The 22,021-nt window shown below is 43.0% G+C and overlaps 2 protein-coding genes across 5 annotated transcripts in view; both read left to right on the top strand.

The window, feature by feature from the left end:
- UNC80 (unc-80 homolog, NALCN channel complex subunit) overlaps nt 1-3,704 on the top strand; it is a 162,193-nt gene extending 158,489 nt beyond the window's left edge. The window contains exons 61-62 of the mRNA XM_081879748.1: nt 906-1,117; nt 3,017-3,704. Coding sequence (XP_081735874.1) covers nt 906-1,117; nt 3,017-3,286 — 482 coding nt within the window. The 3' untranslated portion in view covers nt 3,287-3,704. The remainder of the gene's footprint in view (nt 1-905; nt 1,118-3,016) is intronic.
- Nucleotides 3,705-10,804: 7,100 nt separating this feature from the next.
- Nucleotides 10,805-20,882, top strand: RPE (ribulose-5-phosphate-3-epimerase). 4 transcript variants are annotated; one of them, XM_081843921.1, is made up of 6 exons: nt 10,805-11,151; nt 17,029-17,108; nt 18,068-18,207; nt 19,476-19,610; nt 19,800-19,886; nt 20,434-20,882. In XM_081843921.1, exons 1-6 carry the CDS (start codon nt 10,820-10,822, stop codon nt 20,554-20,556), a joined length of 897 nt encoding a protein of 298 aa, XP_081700047.1. In that variant the 5' UTR covers nt 10,805-10,819; the 3' UTR covers nt 20,557-20,882. The 4 variants fall into 4 exon arrangements, with proteins under 4 accessions (XP_081700047.1, XP_081700048.1, XP_081700049.1 ...); XM_081843923.1 differs by having other exon boundaries at nt 11,016-11,140; XM_081843924.1 differs by lacking the exon at nt 10,805-11,151 and adding an exon at nt 11,285-11,367.
- The last annotated feature ends 1,139 nt before the right edge of the window (nt 20,883-22,021 follow it).

Below are 22,021 nucleotides of genomic sequence, written 5' to 3'. Positions count from 1 at the left end.
AATAAATTGATTGATTTACTGATTGAAAACAAGGGGCTGGAAATAGGCATGTCAGAGGATTTCAATTCAGGCTAGATTTTGGTGTGAACACCACTTCATTCATTCCATAGGGCAAGTCTCAGAATTGTGGTTTAGTCTGCAGATTGACAAACTTTTCCAATGGCCAGTTTAATCATTGTATTGAGGAGAACTGAGGGATTGCTCTTTCTCTTTTCTTAACACTAAAGTTGTGTTGACCAGCTTCAAAGGGCAGCACCTCTGCTGTACCAAGTCAAAACACTTTTTAAATGGTGCAAGAAGCAACTGCACATAATTTCCTTAAAGGCACTATACTAATAGACAGACAGACAGACAGAGATAGATAGGTAGAGATATACAAATATATAGCTATATATTTATATATCTATCTCTATCTATCTATCATCTATCTATCTATCATCTATCATCTATCTATCTATCATCTATATCTATCTATCTATCTATCTATCTATCTATCTATCTATCATCTATCTATCTATCTGTTTGTCTGTCTATCATCTATCTATCTATCTATCTATCTATCTATCTATCTATCTATCTATCTATCTCCTGTTGCGCCACCTGGAGAATAATCTTTCAGTTCACCTTGTAAGCACTCCTCATTTTCATGTGTCTTTTCGTGAGTGTTTTTATTCAGGGTTTTTTTTTAAAGGATTTCCCTGGAAATACCCTGTAAAAAATCTCATCTGGAACAGGGTGGGATAAAGCATATCCATAAGACATCCATTTATGGAACCAGGACAGGTCAGTCTGGTTCATCCATCCCTAGGCAGAAGGTAGGCATTCAGGCCATGAAATGGTTCCAGAATTCATTTTCAAATGCGTGTGGTGGTACATCCACTGCTGCTTATGGTCTAATTCTGCAGTTGATCAAAAACGATCTGTAACCTTCACTGAAGCTAAATCCGAGGCATTGACATCAAAGCCGGATCCAGCACCAATTGCAGCCCAGCAGCAAAGCAGCAAAAAGAGCAGCCCTTCAGACGGTAGCAAGCAGGAAGCTGCAAACAGATCCACTCTGCCTCCCTCACCTGCTGTTACTGTGGCAGATCTCCATAGTCAAGTCTCCTCCAGTCAGGTAATCTACTGGGAAAAGTGTGTTTGCTTGCTTGTCACAGTTTATTCTTCTGTTCCCATTAGGGATGGTGGAAAATTTGATTCAATTTGCATTTAAAGGCTTACTTACCAAATTTACATTTTCTGAAATACTATGCAAACTGAAACACGGCTATCCTTTGAAATTCACACTACCTGAATCTTGCAATTCAATTCTCCAGCCAAATAATGTGTATTTGTACAAAAATGCATATACAATGGCGAAGTGTGCATATAAATGCATATCTGTGACTGGACAGTACATAAATGCATTAGCTTAGAGGAAACTGCTTTGCAAAAATGTGTATATTAGGCAAAATTTCATATAAATGTATGTAGGAGGAGAAATTGGAACAAAGATGCTGGCAATTTTCATGAGGACTTTAAAAAAATGCAAACTGATATAGAAATATGGAAAATTGAACATCATACTGGAAAAATTATAAACTGGGAGAAACTGAGATTGACATATTTGCCCACCCCTACTCTGCATACATGTTTGCTATTTATTTTCTCATTCTATCTTAAGATAGTCCTCTGTTCTTTCTGTTCCCTTATGCCTTTCCTCTCTTTGTGCACATATTTGAATATATTTCCATAAATATATATTTTATTATTTATCTAGTTACAGTAATGCATGGGAACCACTCAAATGTTAATTCCCCAGTCTCTTGTATTTCTAAAACGACTTACAAAAGTGACATTACAGTGCCTACAAAATGTCTAATAATCCCACAGAAATCCATACAGTCCAGGACACAAAGAGCAAAATATCAACACAGTACTGCTGCACCAGGCACAGTGCTCCTCGGCTGCCTCAGCAGGCACCACAGCTATGAAGTCCAATGGAAAGTGAGAGGCGGAGCAGGATACTGGATTTTGGCATTGCACAGGGCCCCACTGAAATTTGAGGTGTCAAGGTCCATTGGCACCAGCATCACTCTTCCAGCATGGAGTGACCTGTTTTGCTCACTGAATGTGGCAGGACCCCCAAAGTGGCAGCCCCAAACCAGGGCATTCCAGGTGCAGAGAGGGGCTGAGCTGTCCTTGCTGCCATCATGCAATGACATCAAGACTGGTCCAGGTCTTATTGCGGAGTCAGCTCACAATATGCCTGCCCCACTTTTCACCCTGGCCAGCAACATAAGTGGCAGGGTTTCAGATGTGTGTGCAGCCTTGCCACCCACGAGGGCGGCTGGGGGTTGGATTGCAGCCATCGGAATTTGATCGTTTTAAGGATAGTTGCAGGGTAATGTTGTTGGAAGTCAAGCCTTTATCAGGAGAAACTGGCAACTCTCCCAGGCACCCGGCATGATTCCCTGTTGACCTCCCTGGCTGCATTCCCCAGCAAGATCCAGGCTAGGTCGCAATAGGCGATCCTTCTCAGCGTGAGAAGAAAACCCCCCTCTTTCCTGCCCCCCCCCCCCGGGCAGGGGAAAGAGATAGACAGAAACGTATTTACATGCCTTTATTTCTGTCTTTGCAGCATTACAAAAAAAATGACTGCTCTCTTCAAGCTCCAGCAGTCTAGTGACGAAAACTTCCTGCACTTCCTGGACAGGAATAAACGGAAGAGCTCATATTACACTCTGAGCTAATTCTGGTGCTTCGCACTGTGAATTGACTGTCCCTCTGATTCCCACGGGCAGTCCCAACATTCCCATCATGTTTACTTTTCAAGCTAGCATTTTGCAGCTGCATTGCATCCATATCGTAACACTTTTCACCCTGGCCAGCAACATAAGTGGCAGGGTTTCAGATGTGTGTGCAGCCTTGCCACCCACGAGGGCGGCTGGGGGTTGGATTGCAGCCATTGGAATTTGATCGTTTTAAGGATAGTTGCAGGGTAATGTTTATCTGCAATAACCTTTCTTCATTTTAGAATGTGACGGCTTCTGCTGAGGATAAAAAAAAGGATGAGAATGTGGAGCAAAAGCCAGCACCAGCTCACAGTACCCCTCCACCCACAGAACTTTCTGACACTGAGGATTTTGCAGGCCTTGAAACCACCAGCTTACTGCAGCATGAAGACACTGTCCTTCACATTAGTGAAGACAATGGGACAGAGAATCCCCTACTTTCCAGCCAGTTCAGCTACACGCAGGTTGAGGTGGGACAGACTGATATTGACCTGGATGAGTCTCATGTTTGACTTGGGAAGCAGCAGGTAGTACACCAGAGGAATGAGAGATCTTCCTCTGGTCTTCCTATTCTTCTAGAGGTATCTAAAGGAGCACTTTATGAACATGTGGAACACATCTAGTATCCTATTGGTAAAGTTGGGCCAATATATCTTAGAAAATAAGCTGCAGCTTTGGACAGATCTAGGTGGACTCAGGGCACACCATAAAATAGAGGAAGAGATTATCACTGGAACCTTCCTAGGCACAGAACTGATTCACAACATCTTTTGCACTCTTTAGCTTCTATAAGTTACATAACAAATGCCAGGCAGAAATAGAGAACTATATTTTTGGAGGTTATCCACCTTAATATAGTAATCTAAATCTAAAGTTTATTTTTGTAATTTCAGAATATATATATATATATATATATATATATATATATATATGCAGGTTTTGGTGTCCTCGGGTGTCTTCCCGTGTAAAAGTTGGGGTGTCTAGGCGACGTTTCGACGAGGTCTCACTCGTCATCTTCAGGCTGGTGCTTTCGGCTTCTTGTTACTGGAACAGAGCAGGATCTCAGTGTTTGAGTTCCTATAAATACTGTAGAGGGGGTGTGGTGTATAGCCTCCAATGTTCTGGGCAGAGAGGAAGTTCCCAGGCTAGTGTGCCTTTTCTTCTTTTGTTCCTTAATTACTTGAGAGATATCTTGAGTGATTTCTTGAGTGATATCCTGAGTACCACTTAGGTGGGTCATTAGGTGTGGATTAGTTGTTAAAGTCTTTGTGTCTTGACCTCTTGAACTTTGTGAAGAGTTTTCCTGAGAAGATGGCTGTACTGTACTTAGTTGTGCTCTGGCTTGGCTTCGTGTATAGGGGCGAGCTGTGGTTTTGTGGCTTGTGTCAGCCAGATCTGTGTAGGGATTGCAGGGGGGTGCAGCATCCGGAGGTGCCACCATGGATTGGCTACTGGATGGTGTCGCCTAGACACCCCAACTTTTACACGGGAAGACACCCGAGGACACCAAAACCTGCATTCCTGTACCCGTGAAAATCTACGAAAGCAAATATATATATATATATATATATACACACACACACACACACATAGTATACTCATCAGAGACATAATTACTAGCGATAGAACTGCAGAATGCTTTATGATGGTATTATTAATACCGGTTAGCATCAGAATATTAACCACCAAACAAAGTTCAGAGGAATATTTTGGGTGATCTCTGTTCCTTGTTTACACTTACACTATCTGAAATATAAACTCTTTTCACTCTCTTTAAAACTAAATGTGGACAATACGGAATGGAAAAAATGATACTGCTATACAGAGTTGTGAAACACGGTAGCAAGTGTTCTGTAAATTATACTAAATATCCTGCTTTGAATGTTTAAACAACCTGAATATAAAAACAGCAAGAAAGTGTGTGTATCTTTCTGCTACACTTATAGTTGCACCTGTATTTCCATTAATATAATCTACATAAAAAACACCAGGAGTTGATGTGTATGTAACAAGTATTTTTGCACACTGGGAGTGTGAAGTGAAGATTTATTTTCACATACACTTATATGAATCTGCAGGTATCTGTGATTCTCAGTGTGAAATGTATTGAATTATACCTCTCTTTGAAGCTTATTAATCTAAAATCATGGATGATTTGCAATCTAGACTCAATGAATGAAAGAATGAATGTAAGCATTAATTTTCAAGTAGGGGAATAACATTTTCTGATGTCATTAAGTTGATGTAAATTAATTTGTTTACAGGTTTCTAACATGGATTTATTGTGCCAGCCATATGTATGGTTACCAAAATACTTTTCCAGAAGGCTAAGCTTAAATTATATATATTTCATAAATAGCTGAGAATGGTTTCTGAAACTATGCAGGAAAAAAGCGCTGCATCACTCCTGTCACTTTAAACCAAACCAAGCCTCTGTACCAAGCCTTTTTTCACAGAGAATTTGTGTGTCACTTTTTACATGTTATTAATTAAAGTGATAATTTGATCTATTCACAGGGTGGCTTCCTCATTGGATTCAATGAGATTTGAATGGGAAAGTTCAGGAAGCAGCACTCTGTTTCCCAGCTTGTATCCCTCCTAATCAGGGAACACGTTTTTAAGAGCATGATCATGGTCAACAGAGTTATTTTATTCTACATGCATTATAAGAACTGTAATGTAAAAACAAATAACAAAGTGTATGGACCTTTTAGCAAGCTGAGGCTGCAGTCCTACCCCAACTTATTTGGGAGTAAGCAGCACTCAATTCAATAGGACTTAATTCTGAATAGAGATAGCACTGCACTGTGAAATAGGTTCTACTACTTTTTCTTGTTGCAACATCAGAGCAGTGGTACAGTCTGCCCTGCAGTAGAAGTACTGTATGTTGGATTTGCTTTTCCTTTGGGAATCATGGGTGGCTTTGCACAAGTGACTCCTGCTTATGCGCTGGGACTCCTCATTCCTCTCCTTCCCCATGAATCAATCTGCTCTGGATTTCTGGTGAACAAGTATTTGCAGAGGGGAGAGGAGGAAAGGGAGGTCCCTCACACTTTGTTAGATTCCATCCCATGTGTGGAAAACATTTTCTGAACTACAAATGAAATATTTTTATTAAAAAAACATTAATTGATATTTCAAACCTATAATTTCTGGTCCACTGAGGATTTCTTTATGGTTAAATTTATTCATTTATTAGTGCACATTATGTGACTACAATATGGAAATGACAATGCAGACAACAAGCATATACCTGTATTTTACAAAGATTTTTAGGGAAATGTTTTCAGTAATGACATACTAATTTAGGTAAAGGGAGTATTTATCTGTATGTGCAATAAGTATTTCACCTGATCGTAGTTTTAAGAATAGAAAATACTGTGATTCACTATATAAAAGCCAGTTCTCATAAAACTTAGTATCTTCATCATTACCAGTTGTACGGTATTGAATACATTTTAGCAAGCCATGATGAGAACTCGTAAATATCCCTATTGTGGTGTTCTTGTTTTCATTTCTGTCTTTTTTAAGTTGCAATTTTAAAATAACATTAGTGACTTTAAAATAACATCAATTTTGTGGTTCAGCAAGGCTGCTGCTTAAGCAGTTTATTGAAATCCTGAGCACGCCTGTTTTTCAAGTGTATATCTATGTCCTATTAGGCACACTGTACTGACTAAAGGTGCATACAGATGTGCTCTTAACAGACGTTGTGCTTTTTCCAGTATATTGATAAGTGACAAGTATATTCTGCTGTGAAGAAAAACTATGCTGCTTCCTTAGTGTTAGAGGCCTTATGTAGTGTTCAAAAAATGATCTGTGTTGTAAAAAAACAACTGTCTGTCAGTGTTCAGTAAAGTTTGGTTGTTTCAACTTTTTACATTAACTTGCTGTCATTGATATTGTTACAAATCACAAAGTCCCCCTTTCTAAAAGACTGTCATACCAAGTTATGAGATTACAGCCATGAAGTTTACTGTAAATTTCCTCTTCAACATGTGCCTCCTCATAGCTTTTCAAGCAGTGCCCAGTCCCAGTCCAGTTTTATACAAAGGGAGCATTACTGTATTGGAAATCTTCAGTATGATCATTGTTTTACAATTGTCTTTTCTATATGTGATCGTAGCTATGCTGAATGTCAAAAATACTTGTATGTGTGTTTATGTGTACATCTATATGTATAAGAATGTCAAGAGATGTATTTTTAAGAATGCCGCTGCAAGATTTTAAAGAAAAGCTGTTGAGACTTGAAATGGTTTTAATTTCTAGAGAATTTTGCCAATATATTTTAGCAAAGGAAAAATTGGCATAAAAATCAGAATTCCACTAGTGTTATAAGAACAAGTAAGCTGTTTCCCTCCAAATTTTTAAAACAGGGTGTTCCCTGTAAATATTCATTAAAATTGTAAAGCTTTAATACAATGCATTTTGACACTTGCATCGCCAAAGAGATATGTAAAAATATAAAGGGAAAGGAAAGTCGACTCCTTTTAATAACACCAGATTATACTGTTAGTATACTGTTAGTAAATGATCTCAGGGCAGTCAGGAGAATGTTTATTGACAAATGTTACATATGGAAGTGAAGGAAGGGCTATCTTGCCATGTTAGATATTAAGGGAGAATATTTGAAATCGATATACTTTTATTAAAATATTTGTTTATACAAACCATGAAGCCAACCATGAAATTAGGAATTCGTACCCAGATAAAATGAATTTTTAATGTTTACCAGAAAAATGAAGCCCACTGAGAAGATAGAATCATTTTAAACTATGGGATGTAAGGATACAGAGCTGAAATGTTCTAGATCTGCAATGTGTGCCAAATGACCAAAGATGAAGCATAAAGATGTCTGAATTATGTTTATGAAAGATTACAGTAGTCTAATGTTTGAATATGAATAAATAATAAAAGTTCTCTACAAATATTTCTGTTTGAAGACATTTCTGTTCATAATGGTATATTTTTCAGAGTTGGTGTTTTCAATATTCATACCACTTGTTAACAGGAGCCAATGTGGTGTAACAATTACAGTGTTGGGCTAGGACCTGGGTGACCAGGGTTCCAATCCCCATTCACCCATGAAGTTCATTGGGTGACTCTGGGCCATCTTAGACTAAACTACCTCACAGGGTTGTTGTGAGGATGAAATGGGGAGGAAGAGGACCATGTACACCACCTTGAGCTCCTTAGAAGAAAAAGGTAGTCCACAGAAGTACCGTAAGTATAATAATTCCATTAGCAACTATGGCTTGATCTATCAAGAGAAATGTTGCCATGGTTATGAAATTATTTTGTGAATCATTTTTGGAGGGAGTTATTGCATGTATTCTGTTTCAGTATAAATGACTATACAGACCTTCACAATTTATGATGTATCACACCAAACGTGCTGTGATCTGCTATGTGCTTGATACCCCTTTCCCCTGCACCCTTCATTTTTATAGTCCCAGGATGGCACAAAGCCAAGTTTGTTGACCCACAGTGAACAAGCACACCTGGCTGACAGGCTTTGTGCAGTTGTACATCTTCCAGTCCAGATCTATGAAATTAGACTTTAACAAATGGATGGGAAAATAATCCAGGAAAAAAATATATGCCACTTGCCATGTATCAACAACTTTGTGTGCCCACTTAGCATGCTGTCGCCTGTGCCAGTGCGCTACTAGTAAGATAAATGGGTGAGTGGAGTAACTCGCACAGCACATGTAACATTGCTCAACTGAACAAGCTTGGAAGGCAAGGATTTACCTGTAACAATAATCTAGTCTTGTTTACTGGAAGGTCAGACAGGGATTGAGTCTCTATATTAGGCATAAACAAGCCAATTCCGAGTCTTCCCCCCTCCCCCAATGTCTGCTGCTTAGGATGCTACAGTCGATAAGAAGCAAACAAGTATCATCTGTACAAATGCCATTTCCCCCTTAGGCTAGGACCCGAACCAATGGCTTCAAAGGACAAGAAAGGAGATTCCGACTAAACATCAGGAAAAAATTTCTGACAGCAAGAGCTGTTTGACAGTGGTACAGACTCACTCAGGAGGTTGGGGACTCTCCTTCCTTGGAGGTTTTTAAGCGGAGGTTGGATGGCCATCCGTCATGGATGCTTTAGTTGAGATTCCTGCATTGCAGGGGGTTGGACTAGATGATCCTTGGGATCCATCCCAACTCTACGATTCTATGAAAACATTGGATTGAAGTCACTTCGGTGGCATAACATGGAGCAGACATTGTGCTTACCACAAGGCAGGCAGGGGCAGAAATATGTCTCCCTTGCAACCCCCGACCCGTGTTCTCTCTGCCACTTCTGCTGCTGCTGGAAGACCCCCAAGCCCCCCCCCCCCACTCGAGAGGTGAGGGCATTCCACAAGGCCTTGCCGCTCACCTTCTCTGCCCCAGGGGTGGTGAAGACGAGTGCCATCACCATGTGTTGGAAGGCTGCCCCACCCCCCACCCCCGGTCTTGCAGAAACCCAGCATGAGGCAGGGGGTCATTCCAGTGGAAACAGTGGGACACTGCCTCTTGCTGCTTCACCCCATCTTATTGGCTGTGCCTAGGGGGCAATGATCCCCATTTCAGATTAAAGCTGCTGCCTGTCATGGGAGGCCCTTCTTCCTGTGCTCCCCCCATGAGGTCCAGAGGGGAGCCTTTTCTGCGGTGGCTTCCCATTTGTGGAATGCTCTCCTCAAAGAGGCTCACTTTCCACCTCCATGAAGGAAAAACATTGATTAACATTCCATGGCCTTTTAAATGTTGGGGGCATATGAGTTTGTATTCTTGTTTTTGTTTTATTACGCATTTTGTGTTTCACCCTGTGATCTTCCGGTGGTGGGCGGTGTTGTAAACAAAAATCTGCCCTTTTCCCTTATGGGGTATCCAAGAGCCCATATAGAGTCCTTACATAGGTTCCCTATTGGTAGGAGAGAATAACAGAGGCCAAGCAGAGAATATTGAGAAGCAAAGCAGCTAGTAAGCTTGATCTTTATCGATCTGTTGCAACAGGGTGCTCCCCTCACACACAGGAGAGGGGAGGGACCCAGAAAAATGGTGTGCAAGGCCTTATACTTTTGAAATTGCCACCCTATAGATCAAGACCACCCCCAGATACATGATACATACATACATCACAGAAGGGGTGTAACCTAAAACCCCTGAGATCCATCACACCTACATCACAAAAAGGCGGTCTAAAACAGAACATTTGAATGTTGTTTTTTCTCCTGTCCCTGTTTATCTCCTGTCTGGCAGGTTACTTGATTGGATTGCCTGGGGAGCCTGGCCAGTCTTTGGTAATGATAAATACTTAGTTCCTGGGCCAGGTCACAGGCTCACACCCTATTCAAACACAGGCAGACATACCCTTAAGACAGGATTTGTGAAGGAAAAGACAAAGGGGAGGCTTTTCCATTTTCCTTTGACCTTGCAGAGAAAACATTTGCTCAGTTTGGGATTCAAAATGGTTCCAGGTCGGTCTTCCTGTGCTGATCTATGTACGTGCTTGGTTAGGAACTTAGGAACATTTATTATATATCGAAGACTTTAACATTCTTATCACAGCTGCATTACAAAATTAACAAATAATAGTAGGTGAAGCCCCCTGAGCGCAGCTAGGCTGCTCCGCGCAGCTGGAGGGAGCGCTAGGGCCCAGACGCGGCGCTCCAGGCAGCGCTCCCTTCCACCACAGCTAATTAGGACCCCGCCTACCAAACGGAGGCCTTTCGATTGGAAGGGAACGATTGCGCGCTTGCATGCGATTGGCTGGTCGCCCTCCTCCTCCAAGCCAGCCAATAGAATTCCGCCCACCATGAGGTGACTGGAAGGCGGGAGCCGAGTGGCTGGTCGGCTGGCTTCGACGCGCGCAGCTCCTCAGAGGCCAATCCGGAGCACCGGCAACCAGCCCCGCCCCCGAGGTGGACTGATCGATTGATTGTCCTTCTTAAGAAACATTTCGTCCTATTAGCGGTTATCCATTCGCAGGCACGTGGCGCGCGCGGGGCCTTGTGGGATGCGTAGTTCCACCCCGTCTGCAGAGCTGAGGGAAAGATGAGCGGGGGAAAGAATAGCAGAGGCGTGGCTTCCGGAGAGGTTTCCGAGCCTGGCGCGCCGCAGGCGACGCTCACCCAGAAGCCGAGGCGCGGCTCGCGGACTACGTTTCCCATCAGGCGCGCGCTTCCGCCCGGCGCCTTCGTTTCCGGCCAGGCCAGGAGGGCGGGCGGAAGCCTCGCGCGAAGCTGGCCCTCCCGTCCCTCCGCCATGGCGTCCGGCTGCCGCGTCGGCCCCTCCATCCTCAACAGCGACCTGGCGGCCCTGGGCGCCGAGTGCGGCCGGATGGTGGACTGCGGAGCGGACTACCTGCACCTGGATGTAATGGACGGGTAACTGCGCCGCGGGCCGCGAAGGGGAGGCCGAAAGAGGGCTCGGAAACCAGAGGGGGGGGCGCGCAGCCCGCGCTTCCGGTTAAAATGCGGGGCGTCTCTGGTGACCCCCCCCCGCGACAGTCCTGTAGATTTAATATGCGCATTCCAGTCTAGCAAATCTAATATAGTCAATCTGCCTCATAATCTACTCCATTCAATCTAATCCAGATTCAGGTAGGTAGCCATGTTGGTTGGTCTGATGCAGTCGAAATTAAAAATTAAAAAATAGTCCAATAGCACCTTAGAGACCAACTAAGTTGTTCTGGGCATAAACTTTTGTGTGCATGCACACTTGAGATACGAAAGCTTATACCCAGAACAACTTAGTTGCTCTCTAAAGTGCTGCTGGACTATTTTTTTACTTCCCCCCCCCCAATCTAATCTAATCCAATCCATCTAATCTGATTTTGTTTATCTATCTGGTATTTAATAGAATCAACCGATTTAATATAATCAGCTAATCATTTTTTTAAATAATCAACCAACCTATATATTATCTACCTGGTCTGATCCAATCCATTAATCTGATTATTTTGATCTATCTAAAAAGGTAAAGGGACCCCTGACCATTAGGACCATTAGGGGTTGCGGCGCTCATCTCACTTTATTGGCCGTGGAAGCCGGAGTACAGCTTCCAGGTCATGTGGCCAGCATGACTAAGCCGCATCTGGCAAACCAAAGCAGCGCACGGAAACGCCGTTTACCTTCCCGCCGGAGCGGTACCTATTTATCTACTTGCACTTTTTAGCATGCTTTCGAACTGCTAGGTTGGCAGGAGCTGGGACTGAGCAACGGGAGCTCACCCCGTCACAGGGATTCGAACTGCCGACCTTCTGATTGGCAAGTCCTAGGCTCTGTGGTTTAACCCACAGCGCCACCCGTGTCCCTTTTATCTACCTGGATCATCTAATCTATTTATCTGTCCATCTAATCTAGCTTTCTGGCCTTATCTATTTAATGTCATTAATCAACCCACCTGTTAATCTACTCTACTCAGTCTAATACAATCTATCTAATAATCTGACATATTTATCTATTAATCCATTCCAATCTATTTATTAATCTGATTTTATCAACCTAATCTATTAGTGTTGTCAAATTATCAAATCTGTCTCCCCTAGTGAGCATTTGTTGGGTTTGGTGAAATGGAGCAAGTCTTGTCTGAAATCTTGTGGCAAGTTAGACACAAGCAAGATTTATTGTGCATAGAAAGTACGTCAAAGTGTGAGTAGATAAATAGGTAGGAAGGTAGGGAGCCGGCGTACAGCTTCCGGGTCATGTGGCCAGCATGTGACCAGAGCAGCACACGGAAATGCCGTTTACCTTCCTGCCGGAGCGGTACCTATTTATCTACTTGCACTTTGACGTGCTTTCGAACTGCTAGGTTGGCAGGAGCAGGGACCGAACTACAGGAGCTCACCCCATCGTGGGGATTCGAACCGCCGACCTTCTGATCCGCAAGTCCTAGGCTCTGTGGTTTAACTCACAGCGCCACCTGCGTCCCTAATTTTACATTAATCCCTGATTAATTTCAATTTGCTGTTTCCATAGAGCTTTTAATAAAGTTCTTTGATTTTCTGTGGAAAAAGTTAATCCACATTAAATGGAAAAATCATATAGGATAGCATTTTGATGAAAATGTTGTGTGAATGCTGCATAAAATCTGCATGCATGCACCAAATAAATACATTGTTATCTGGAAGCACCACATACATATTTGCTCCTTCCCTTCTTCCTTGCAGGACTGGGAACATTCTTGGTTATATTAGTCAAGTGTAAAAAAAGTGGTGACTTGTATAGCTTTTCTTTAAAATTATATATTAAGTATACAAAATCTTTAAATGTGCTTTTAGTTAGTAGCTATATGCTAGCTGTAGAACTAAAATGGAATACAGCATGTGGGCATAATACATTTTCTTACCATCCAATACACTTTATTGGACTGGCATAACTGGGCATCTCATAGGTAGAGTGGCATCTTGTGACTAGAAATGCTACTTCTCGGCAGATGCACATCAGTTGCCTTTTGCACTTCAGCAATGTTTTGAATTGCCATTTCGGTAAAAGGCAAATTTCATTACCCATAATACAGTCCACAGTACTTTACTGAGTAAAGTTTGGTATAACTATATCGGAGTGAGGGAAAAGATTGTATTTTCCGTTACGGCTTGGTTGACAGTTTGCAGGCACTGTGCATGTTCGTCTCTTGTTGCTTTTAAAGAAACTACTACTTCAGAATGTACACCTACAGTGTGGTTTCCTCTAGCAGCCACAACAAAATTTGTGCTAGTTTTATTGGCAAGGAACCTGTTTCAGCAAATGCGTTTCTTCATGCATACATCTGGAGCAAAACAATTGTGTCTGAAAATGCAGTGCAAGAGTCATGCATTCTGTCTTCACTTTTATCTGTTCATTCAGTGTATGGTTGAGCAGGATCATGCTCCTAGTCTCCTCTAATATCTGCAGGTCCAGTGGAAAATGAGAGTGGAACTACACATAACTGGGTTGTGTAGGGTTCCCAGTACATGGAATAACCTATGTGCATAAACCTTTTTCACTCACTAGCCCAAATGCTGGCACCCAAGATAGATCCCAAAATGGCACTCCACTTACTACACAAGGGAAGAAGGGGCCAAGGAAGATCTGCATCAGAAACAAGGGTGTGGGAAGAAATGTCAACACTGGGACCTGCTGCCCCGGTGGACCCTGAGGCCCTTGACTCACTTTTCCTCATGGGTGGGGCATCCCTGTGGGGTTGTCTGCGGGAAGTAGACTAGGGCTACAATGTAACCCTCTTCAAATAAGCAGCATCAGGGTGGTGTGTGCGCATGCTAAAAGAAATCGTACTGGTCTGGTTCTGTTCTTTTGTTGTATTGAGGCATCTGATCATAGCCTGCATCTATATCAAGGCTTATATTTTGATCAGATTCCTGTATTCTAAAAATTAGCTTAAAATCCACAAATGTTCCTTTCGGCAGGAAACCAGCAGGCAGCTGGCAAGCTCTTTGGCCAGAGAGGCCCTCTGGTTTATTGCAGTCATAAAAGGCTGAGAGCGAGGTCACTGACCTTGCATGTTACAGAATACAATTAAGCTACAATTAAGTTGGTAAATAGTAAGAATTATTGTGCCTCCTGTTAGAGACTTGAGCCACATTTTCCTAAGGGCAAGAGCTAATGGAAATAGGGAAAGGGCTTCTCTCTGAAGAAAGTGTTTTTAAGTTTTTTCTTACTTTGAAAACATCTTTGCTTATAAAAAAACTATATATATTATGTATTAAATATATTGGCTTAAATGTAATTATGCAAAGGATTTAAGAAATGTTGGGTTCTTATTTCATATAGTTGTAAGAGTTGTAACTATCCTGAAATTAAGTCAGCCATCAGCCCAGCCCCCCTGTCAGGCAGGAAAACACCATCAGAGCACTCTAGACAGATGGTTGTTAGGTTTTTGTTTAAAGGAACCTCCAAAGAAGGAGATCTTTCATTGATGATGCGTACAAAAGATCTCTGATACCTGTTTAAAATAGAATTAGCCACCATCTGTTTTAGCCATCTGCTCTATTTTAGAATTAAGGGGGCAAAGGTGATTTGGTAATTAAGGTGCCTTGTAGAGGTTAATGGCTACTTGTTTGCCAATTAAATATAGCTCTTTATCTCCCATAAAAGGGCAATAGGAAATGGGTGTATCTTTTATGATTGGTTCTAGCAAACAGCCAATAGGAATTTCAACCAGGCTGATTGGACAGAGGCAGCCACAGGAGGAGCAAGGGGGCTGGGTTAAGGAAATATAAGTGCTGGCCAGAATGGCAGGAGAGCAGGCTAGAGCTTGGTAACCATATACCACTGTGCCTCTCATTTATTTGTCTGACAAATAAATTATTATTTTAATTTCTCTATTGCTGCGTTGAATATTTCATTCCAGCTAAGCGTTAACCACAAGCAGGGTGCTACAGTATAAACATGCTTCAGGGTGCAGATAAATATGCAAGCCCTATTGAAGTTTGAGAGGTGTGTTGGTGTGTATGTAGTCTGCAATTCTCTAGACCACGGGTGTCAAACACAAGGCCCGCGGACCAAATCCAGCCCGCCAGACCTCCTCATGTGGCCCGTGTAGGCGCCGCCGGCTGCCAGCCTTCATCTTTTATTCTCGCTTTTTTTTTTTTTTGACACAATAAAGTTTACATGGTGCGGCTCCCTACTCGCCTCCCCCCGTCGCTCTTAAGGACGTGGCTGCTGCTTCAAATGTCCCCGCGTCTCTCAACTTGTGCCTTAGTTGTCGGGGGCCGAAGCGAGGCGGGCAGCTGGCTTCTCTCTCCTGCTCACTGCTCAAAAAGAGCAAGCGGAAGGTCAGGTCTCTCTGCGCCGCGGAGGGGGAGTCTTTCTCCTCGGAGAGAAAAAAAATTCTCCGGGGATGCTGGATCCCGGCGTGCAAACTCGCCCTGCGGGAGGCGTCCTCTTCTCCTCCGCGCTGGATTTCACCAGCCCGGGGCTTCCCTTCCTCTTCATTTCGCCTCCCTCTCCATCTTTGCACAGCCATCCTTTCCAGGACCGACGATGCCCGTGATCAAGTTGTTCTTTGGGAATATGGGGTGGCTGGTGGGGGGGGTAAGTGGGAGAGAGAGAGAGAGAGGGGCGCGCGCACACACTCTAAACACCCTTAAAATAAATGTAAAGTGGGGGCAGCGATGATGATGGCCGTGATGGGAGGGGGCTGTGTTCCCTGGCACCCCCTCCGCTCCCCGCCCCCCACCGCCGCCGCCTTCCTCCTCCTCCTCTTGCAATTTCGCGGCAAGCCAAGCGAGGAAGGTGATCTGGAGCCCGGCTCTGTATCTCAGCTCCACAAGTTGGACTCTGCGCCCGCGCAGCGGTGCTGGGCGGTTCTCCCCGCCTTCCGGCACATGTCAGTCCCGCTGGCACATTCCTGGGAGGAGATCGGACGCGGCTCCTTGCAGCCCTTCCATCACACGGTCACACAATTGGGCGGCTCGCTCTCCGCCCTGCCAGCAGCTCCGTCTTGATCTCTCCCTCCCGCCTCGGGGAAGGAAAGGAAGAAGCCGGAGATCCAGTTGCAGGCAGCGCGCTCGCGCTCTTTCGCCTTTTGCGCTATGCAATGGCACCCCAAGATTGGGGGGGCAGGGGAATTAGCCAAGGAAAATGAGAGTGCACAAGGCATGTTGATGCTTTCCTGTCAGAGCGCGCGCGCTCTCTCTCTCTCTCTTTCTCTTTCTCTCTCTCTCCCCCCCCCCCACATTTTATTTACAGCCCCATGTCGTGTATGTTTACAGCCAGCCTCACTTTCTTCGACAGGAGTTTCAAGTAAATGCACATAGGATTGCAGCAATCGTCTCATTAGGGCTCATCATTTGGAACAACTTTGTTTCCTAGTTCTGCCGGATCTCCTTTGATACAGTCGACCATAACATCCTTCTGGACTGTCTACATTATTACAAAAAACAGTAATAATTGAATGCAGTGACAATAATTTATGATAATAAAGAGTGGACACATAGTCCTACAGATACAATCGGCCCTTTGAGGGTGACCAAACTGCTGATGTGGTCCCCGATGAATTTGTGTTTGACACCCCTGCTCTAGACGGTCTGTATAAATCCCTCAAGAATCCTCAAGAAAGAGGGATAGGAAGTTAAATGTATGTAAGCTGCAAGTCACCTGTACTGAATTGTGGGGCGTTTAAGATTTCTCGATAGCAGTATAAAATCAAAGCTGAAAGCAATTTCCATTCTAAAATTGACTGACACTTATAGAACTAAATAGAACTATTTTCTCAAAACCTTAAAATAAATTATCTTTCTTATTTCCCTCCCAATTGGGTAGGCATTTTGTACCAAACATCACTTTTGGCCACCCTGTTGTAGAGAGCCTTCGGAAGCAGCTGGGTCAGCAGCCCTTCTTCGGTAAGCTATTTGATTTTTAAAAATGTTTGAATGTCTCCCTCAAGATTCTCAGAAGCAAAACTGGAGTTTCATTTTACCTTCTTAGCAGCCAGCATTGGCACTTTATCATGTACTAGAAGGCTTCAGCTAACATGTCTCCCATGAGTTACATTAAAGGTAAAGGTAAAAGGACCCCCGACCATTAGGTCCAGTCGTGGCCGACTCTGGGGTTGCAGCTCATCTCACTTTATTGGCCGAGGAAGCCGGCGTACAGCTTCCGGGTCATGTGGCCAGCATGACTAAGCTGCTTCTGGCGAACCAGAGCAGCACACGGAAACGCCGTTTATCTTCCCGTCGGAGTGGTACCTGTTTGATAATAATTTTCCTGCTAATGATTCTGTGGTATTTTGAAACAAAAACAGCCAACAAATGTGATGAGATTTGTAGAATCAGTGCAGTTTAGTAATTTCTTTTAGCCAGAACATTAAACACTCTGGCATCACACTGTCATATTCTGCAACACACAATAAATATTTTTTAAAGTGCTCTTAGCCTACATATACAGGTAGCAACCATTTTAGGCACGTCCAATTGATGCGCTATCACCGTGTTTTGGATCTGGTGGGGCCCGCTTATATACACTTCACAGACGTGCCAGGAACAGAACCCTGCACAAAATGCTCTAAAGAATGCTTGTTCTTTGCCCCTGCATTGTTGGACTTTTAAACAAATCATTGAGAGCTGGCCACCGAAAAGCCTACATTTTGAGAGGGACCATAGGTGGTTTCTGCTGCTTCCAACTCCAAGAAGTTATAGAAAGTAAGGCATCTCTCTAGGTAGCCATTCACTGTGGCTTCCAACAAGATTTGGGTGCAGTTTAAGTGCATGTGTTTTGCTGTATAAATTATGAGAGCATGCTTGAGGTAGCGATTCAGTAAATGTGCTGTTTTCATGTTTCTGATCTACTTGGTTCTTTCTAGATATGCATATGATGGTTGCTAAGCCAGAACAGTGGGTGAAGCCTATGGCTGTAGCAGGTGCCAATCAATATACCTTTCACATAGAAGCTACTAACAATCCAGGGGCACTCATTAAGGACATAAGAGAAAATGGGATGAAGGTGAGAAGTTTGGGGCGCTAAACAGTTTAACAGCTTCTGGGTCTACTTTGTAAGCGTTTCCTTAAACCACTGAAAGATGAAGCACTTTGTCTGAATTACAGCTGTAAGCATACTTTACTCTTAAACAAAAAACACCCAACCCCTTTTAGTGTGTTTGGTTGGTTGGTTGGTTTTGTTCTTCCAGCACTTTTTTTTAAAAAAATACCCTCAAGAGAGCATGTATCTTCTGCTTATTTGAGGCATTGTTTGGGGCATTTCTTCTAATTTGGAAGGAGACAAAGCTGAGACCATCCATTCATGTATATATGTTGCAGGCAACCACCAGAAGATAGCCAATTCCAATTTTTTAATTGGGAGTGCTTGAGTGCTCCATAGCTGATGCAGAACTAGCTGATCCCAGCCAAGTCTGATTGGAAGAAGTTTTGGCAGGGCAGTGAGCCACACATAGACAGAGTGAAGTCTCTTCCATGGCTATACACTTGGGCTAGTGAGAACATTTAATTATCTGTTTTTCTTGTAGCAGGCTCAGAGTTCATGCAACACGCAGTTTAGGAACTCCTGCCTTAGGTAGTAGACTGCAGCTAATTTCTTAAGGGCATGTGCAATTTGGCAACTGCCTGTTTCTTGACAATCTAATTTAGATTATACTTGAGTTGAGTGCACTCAAGTATAATCTAAACTATACACCTGGAAAACAGCAAGCACATTTCTCCTCAAATGTCCATACAGTTCAAGAATTTTATAATGCTCTCATCATCTTTGTGTGGTGATGGTGGCACAATTTTAACTGAATTATATATTTGGAAAGAGGCATTGTATATTTGGAAAGAGATCGCAAGATACTATTTAATCACTGGAAATGTAAAATCAATGCTTACATTAGGTTTTGAAGAGCTTAAAAGGTAAAGGGACCCCTGACCATTAGGTTCAGTCGTGACCGACTCTGGGGTTGCGACGCTCATCTCGCTTTATTGGCCGAGGGAGGCGGCGTTTGTCCTCAGACAGCTTTCGGGTCATGTGGCCAGCATGACTAAGCCGCTTCTGGCGAACCAGAGCAGCGCACGGAAACAACTTTTATTCATATGCAGATATGGCAGAAAAATGAACTTATGAAGACAACACTGGGTACTGATCTCCTTTGCCCAGGAGGAAATGTTCACTGTTGAGTTAGTGGGAATCATGTCATAGCTTTCTTTTGTAAAAGTGATTTACTACTAATCCAAGATGTAGGTTCAGTTAATATATAATAATCTATTGTGTTTCCATAGGTTGGTTTGGCTATCAAGCCAGGAACTACAGTAGAATATTTAGCACCATGGGCCAATCAGATAGACATGGCCTTAGTTATGACTGTGGAACCTGGATTTGGTGGACAGAAGTTCATGGAAGATATGATGCCAAAGGTAGATTTGGACATTTATTATTTTGAGTACAGCAGCTGTGAATATAGTAGGATTATGGAAAATGTTTTGAATGTTTTCATAGTAGAGTGCCGTTATACTAAGGATTGATGCCTAGTTTTTGCACACATGGAAGGAGACTAGAGATTACAGCTCCTGTGACTTGGTAATAATGTTATTTCTGTGAACTAGGTTCATTGGCTGAGAACACAGTTTCCTTCCTTGGATATTGAAGTGGATGGTGGTGTAGGGCCAGATACTATTCATAAATGTGCAGAGGTAAGACTAGCAGCTTTCAGAAACAGAATAGTTGAATATTCTTGCACCTTTGAGAAATTCTGAATGCCCTTTCTCTACTGATGAGCAGCAAGGAGAATATAAAGTTAGAATGGCAGATCTGACAAGTTGCTTTTAATTTCTTATTGGAATGTACTAGGGCTGCTCACTGCCTGTCACCGTGACCCATGGGGGGCATCAGGTTGACATAGGAACCACCCCAATATGGGGCAGGGCTTGTTTCATTAGCATTTTCAAATCCTAATTGAACATATAGCCAGGAGGGGTGGGGGAAGAAGACCTTTTCCTCCCTGAGACCAGAGGTGGTGCCCCTTGCAGGACTGCTCCCTTTGCTCTACAGCTATTGGGGGGGGGGGATCCAGTCCAACTTGTTGCAATCCAAGGTTACCTGAACCTGACACATCCCTCCAAATAGGCCGAATTTGTCTTGAGCACAGCCCTAGAATGTATTTCCTTTACATCATCTCATGAATATAAACATGCAGTAAGTTCTTCTTTTAAAATATAACTGGCTTTTTCCTCTTTGCAGGCTGGAGCAAATATGATTGTGTCTGGGAGTGCTATAATGAAGAGTGATGATCCCAGAGCGGTGATTAATCTCCTGAGGAACGTATGTTGTGAAGCTGCTCAAAAGCGTTCCCTTGACCGATGAAATCAGGTTGCGACTTGGGAGGGCTGCTTTCTTGTATATGTGTGGGTGGGATGTTGTGGAATTATGGTGCTGCTAAAGGAAAACTGCAGGTTTTCCTGTGCTACAGAGAATATCATCTTGGCAGCTTGGAAGTATATTGGTCCAGTGCTATCCTTTGATTTCAGAAAACTTTGTAATATGCATTACAAAATCAGGGTGCCTCTTGCTTGAAGATTGTATGTGTCAGCTTGCAATCTAAGACAAATGTATTTTGTTCTACATTCAACACAGATTTGTTCATTCCTTAATAACTTAAATGTTTTGAAAATAAACACTGATAAACAAGAGTAACTGATCTTGATAACTAGTTTTTGGTCCAGTTCACTTAGTAAGGTAAAGGTAAAGGGACCCCTGACCATTAGGTCCAGTCGTGACCGACTCTGGGGTTGCGGCGCTCATCTCGCTTTATTGGCCAAGGGAGCAGGCATACAGCTTCCGGGTCGTGTGGCCAGCAGTACTAAGCCACTTCTGGTGCATGGAAATGCCGTTTACCTTCCCGCCAGAGGTGGGACGTGCTTTCGAACTGCCAGGTTGGCAGGAGCTGGGACTGGGCACCGGGAGCTCACTCCGTCACTGGGATTCGAACCGCCGACCTTCTGATTGGCAAGTCCTAGGCTCTGTGGTTTAACCCACAGCGTCACCCACGTCCCACTTAAAGCTATGTAAATTTAAGGATACAAAATGAAGGGAAGGGGAGATGCAAAAGCAGGAAGTCTGCTTGAAAATATCTATATAGAAAACAAGAACTTGCAAAATACAGGGATTTCTGAATACAAGCATATGAAAAAGTAATCAGTATTGCTCTAAAATCTTGCTCTAACACCTGTTAAACTGAAGGTGCTTTTGTGAAAAAATATTACAATATAAGAAACTTTAAGAAGGTGACAGGGTCACCAATTACTGACTCCCAAGTTAATCCTCTACAAATCTGAAACACTGAAGGGAGGGTGTAAAATAATACTTTTGGGGACAGGTACAGTAGCTGTATGCAGAGGTAAACAGGTGAATTATGATATGGCATCCAGTATTTTACAATAAATACAGAATGTGCTAGATATACAGCCATTTTGGTTGTGACCAATTGGATAAATGGAAGTCGCACACAACATCAGACAAACTAATTTGTAAGAAGAGTTCTTTGAGAGCTGTAGTATGTCTTTCAAAATATTATAGCCAGAGAAACTTGACCAGTATAGTAAAGAGTTAAGAGTGGTTGCAGATCAGCTCTCCATTTATTATAGGGAGAAAATGAAGTTGGATTTAAGAGTGAACCAAATAAATTTATTTCATTTAAATACACACCCTTTGCTACGCGTGCTATTTTGGTCACATTTAAGAACAGAGTTCTGGCCAGCTCCTAAGTGCACTATTTTCATGACAGTGTTGCATATAAGGCATTAGAAAAGATTTGGGAGACAGATGCTAT

Source organism: Podarcis erhardii (assembly GCF_964252035.2).
Source record: "Podarcis erhardii genome assembly, chromosome: 1".
Lineage (NCBI taxonomy): Eukaryota > Metazoa > Chordata > Lepidosauria > Squamata > Lacertidae > Podarcis > Podarcis erhardii.
This window is presented reverse-complemented; position numbering and strand designations above follow the sequence as displayed.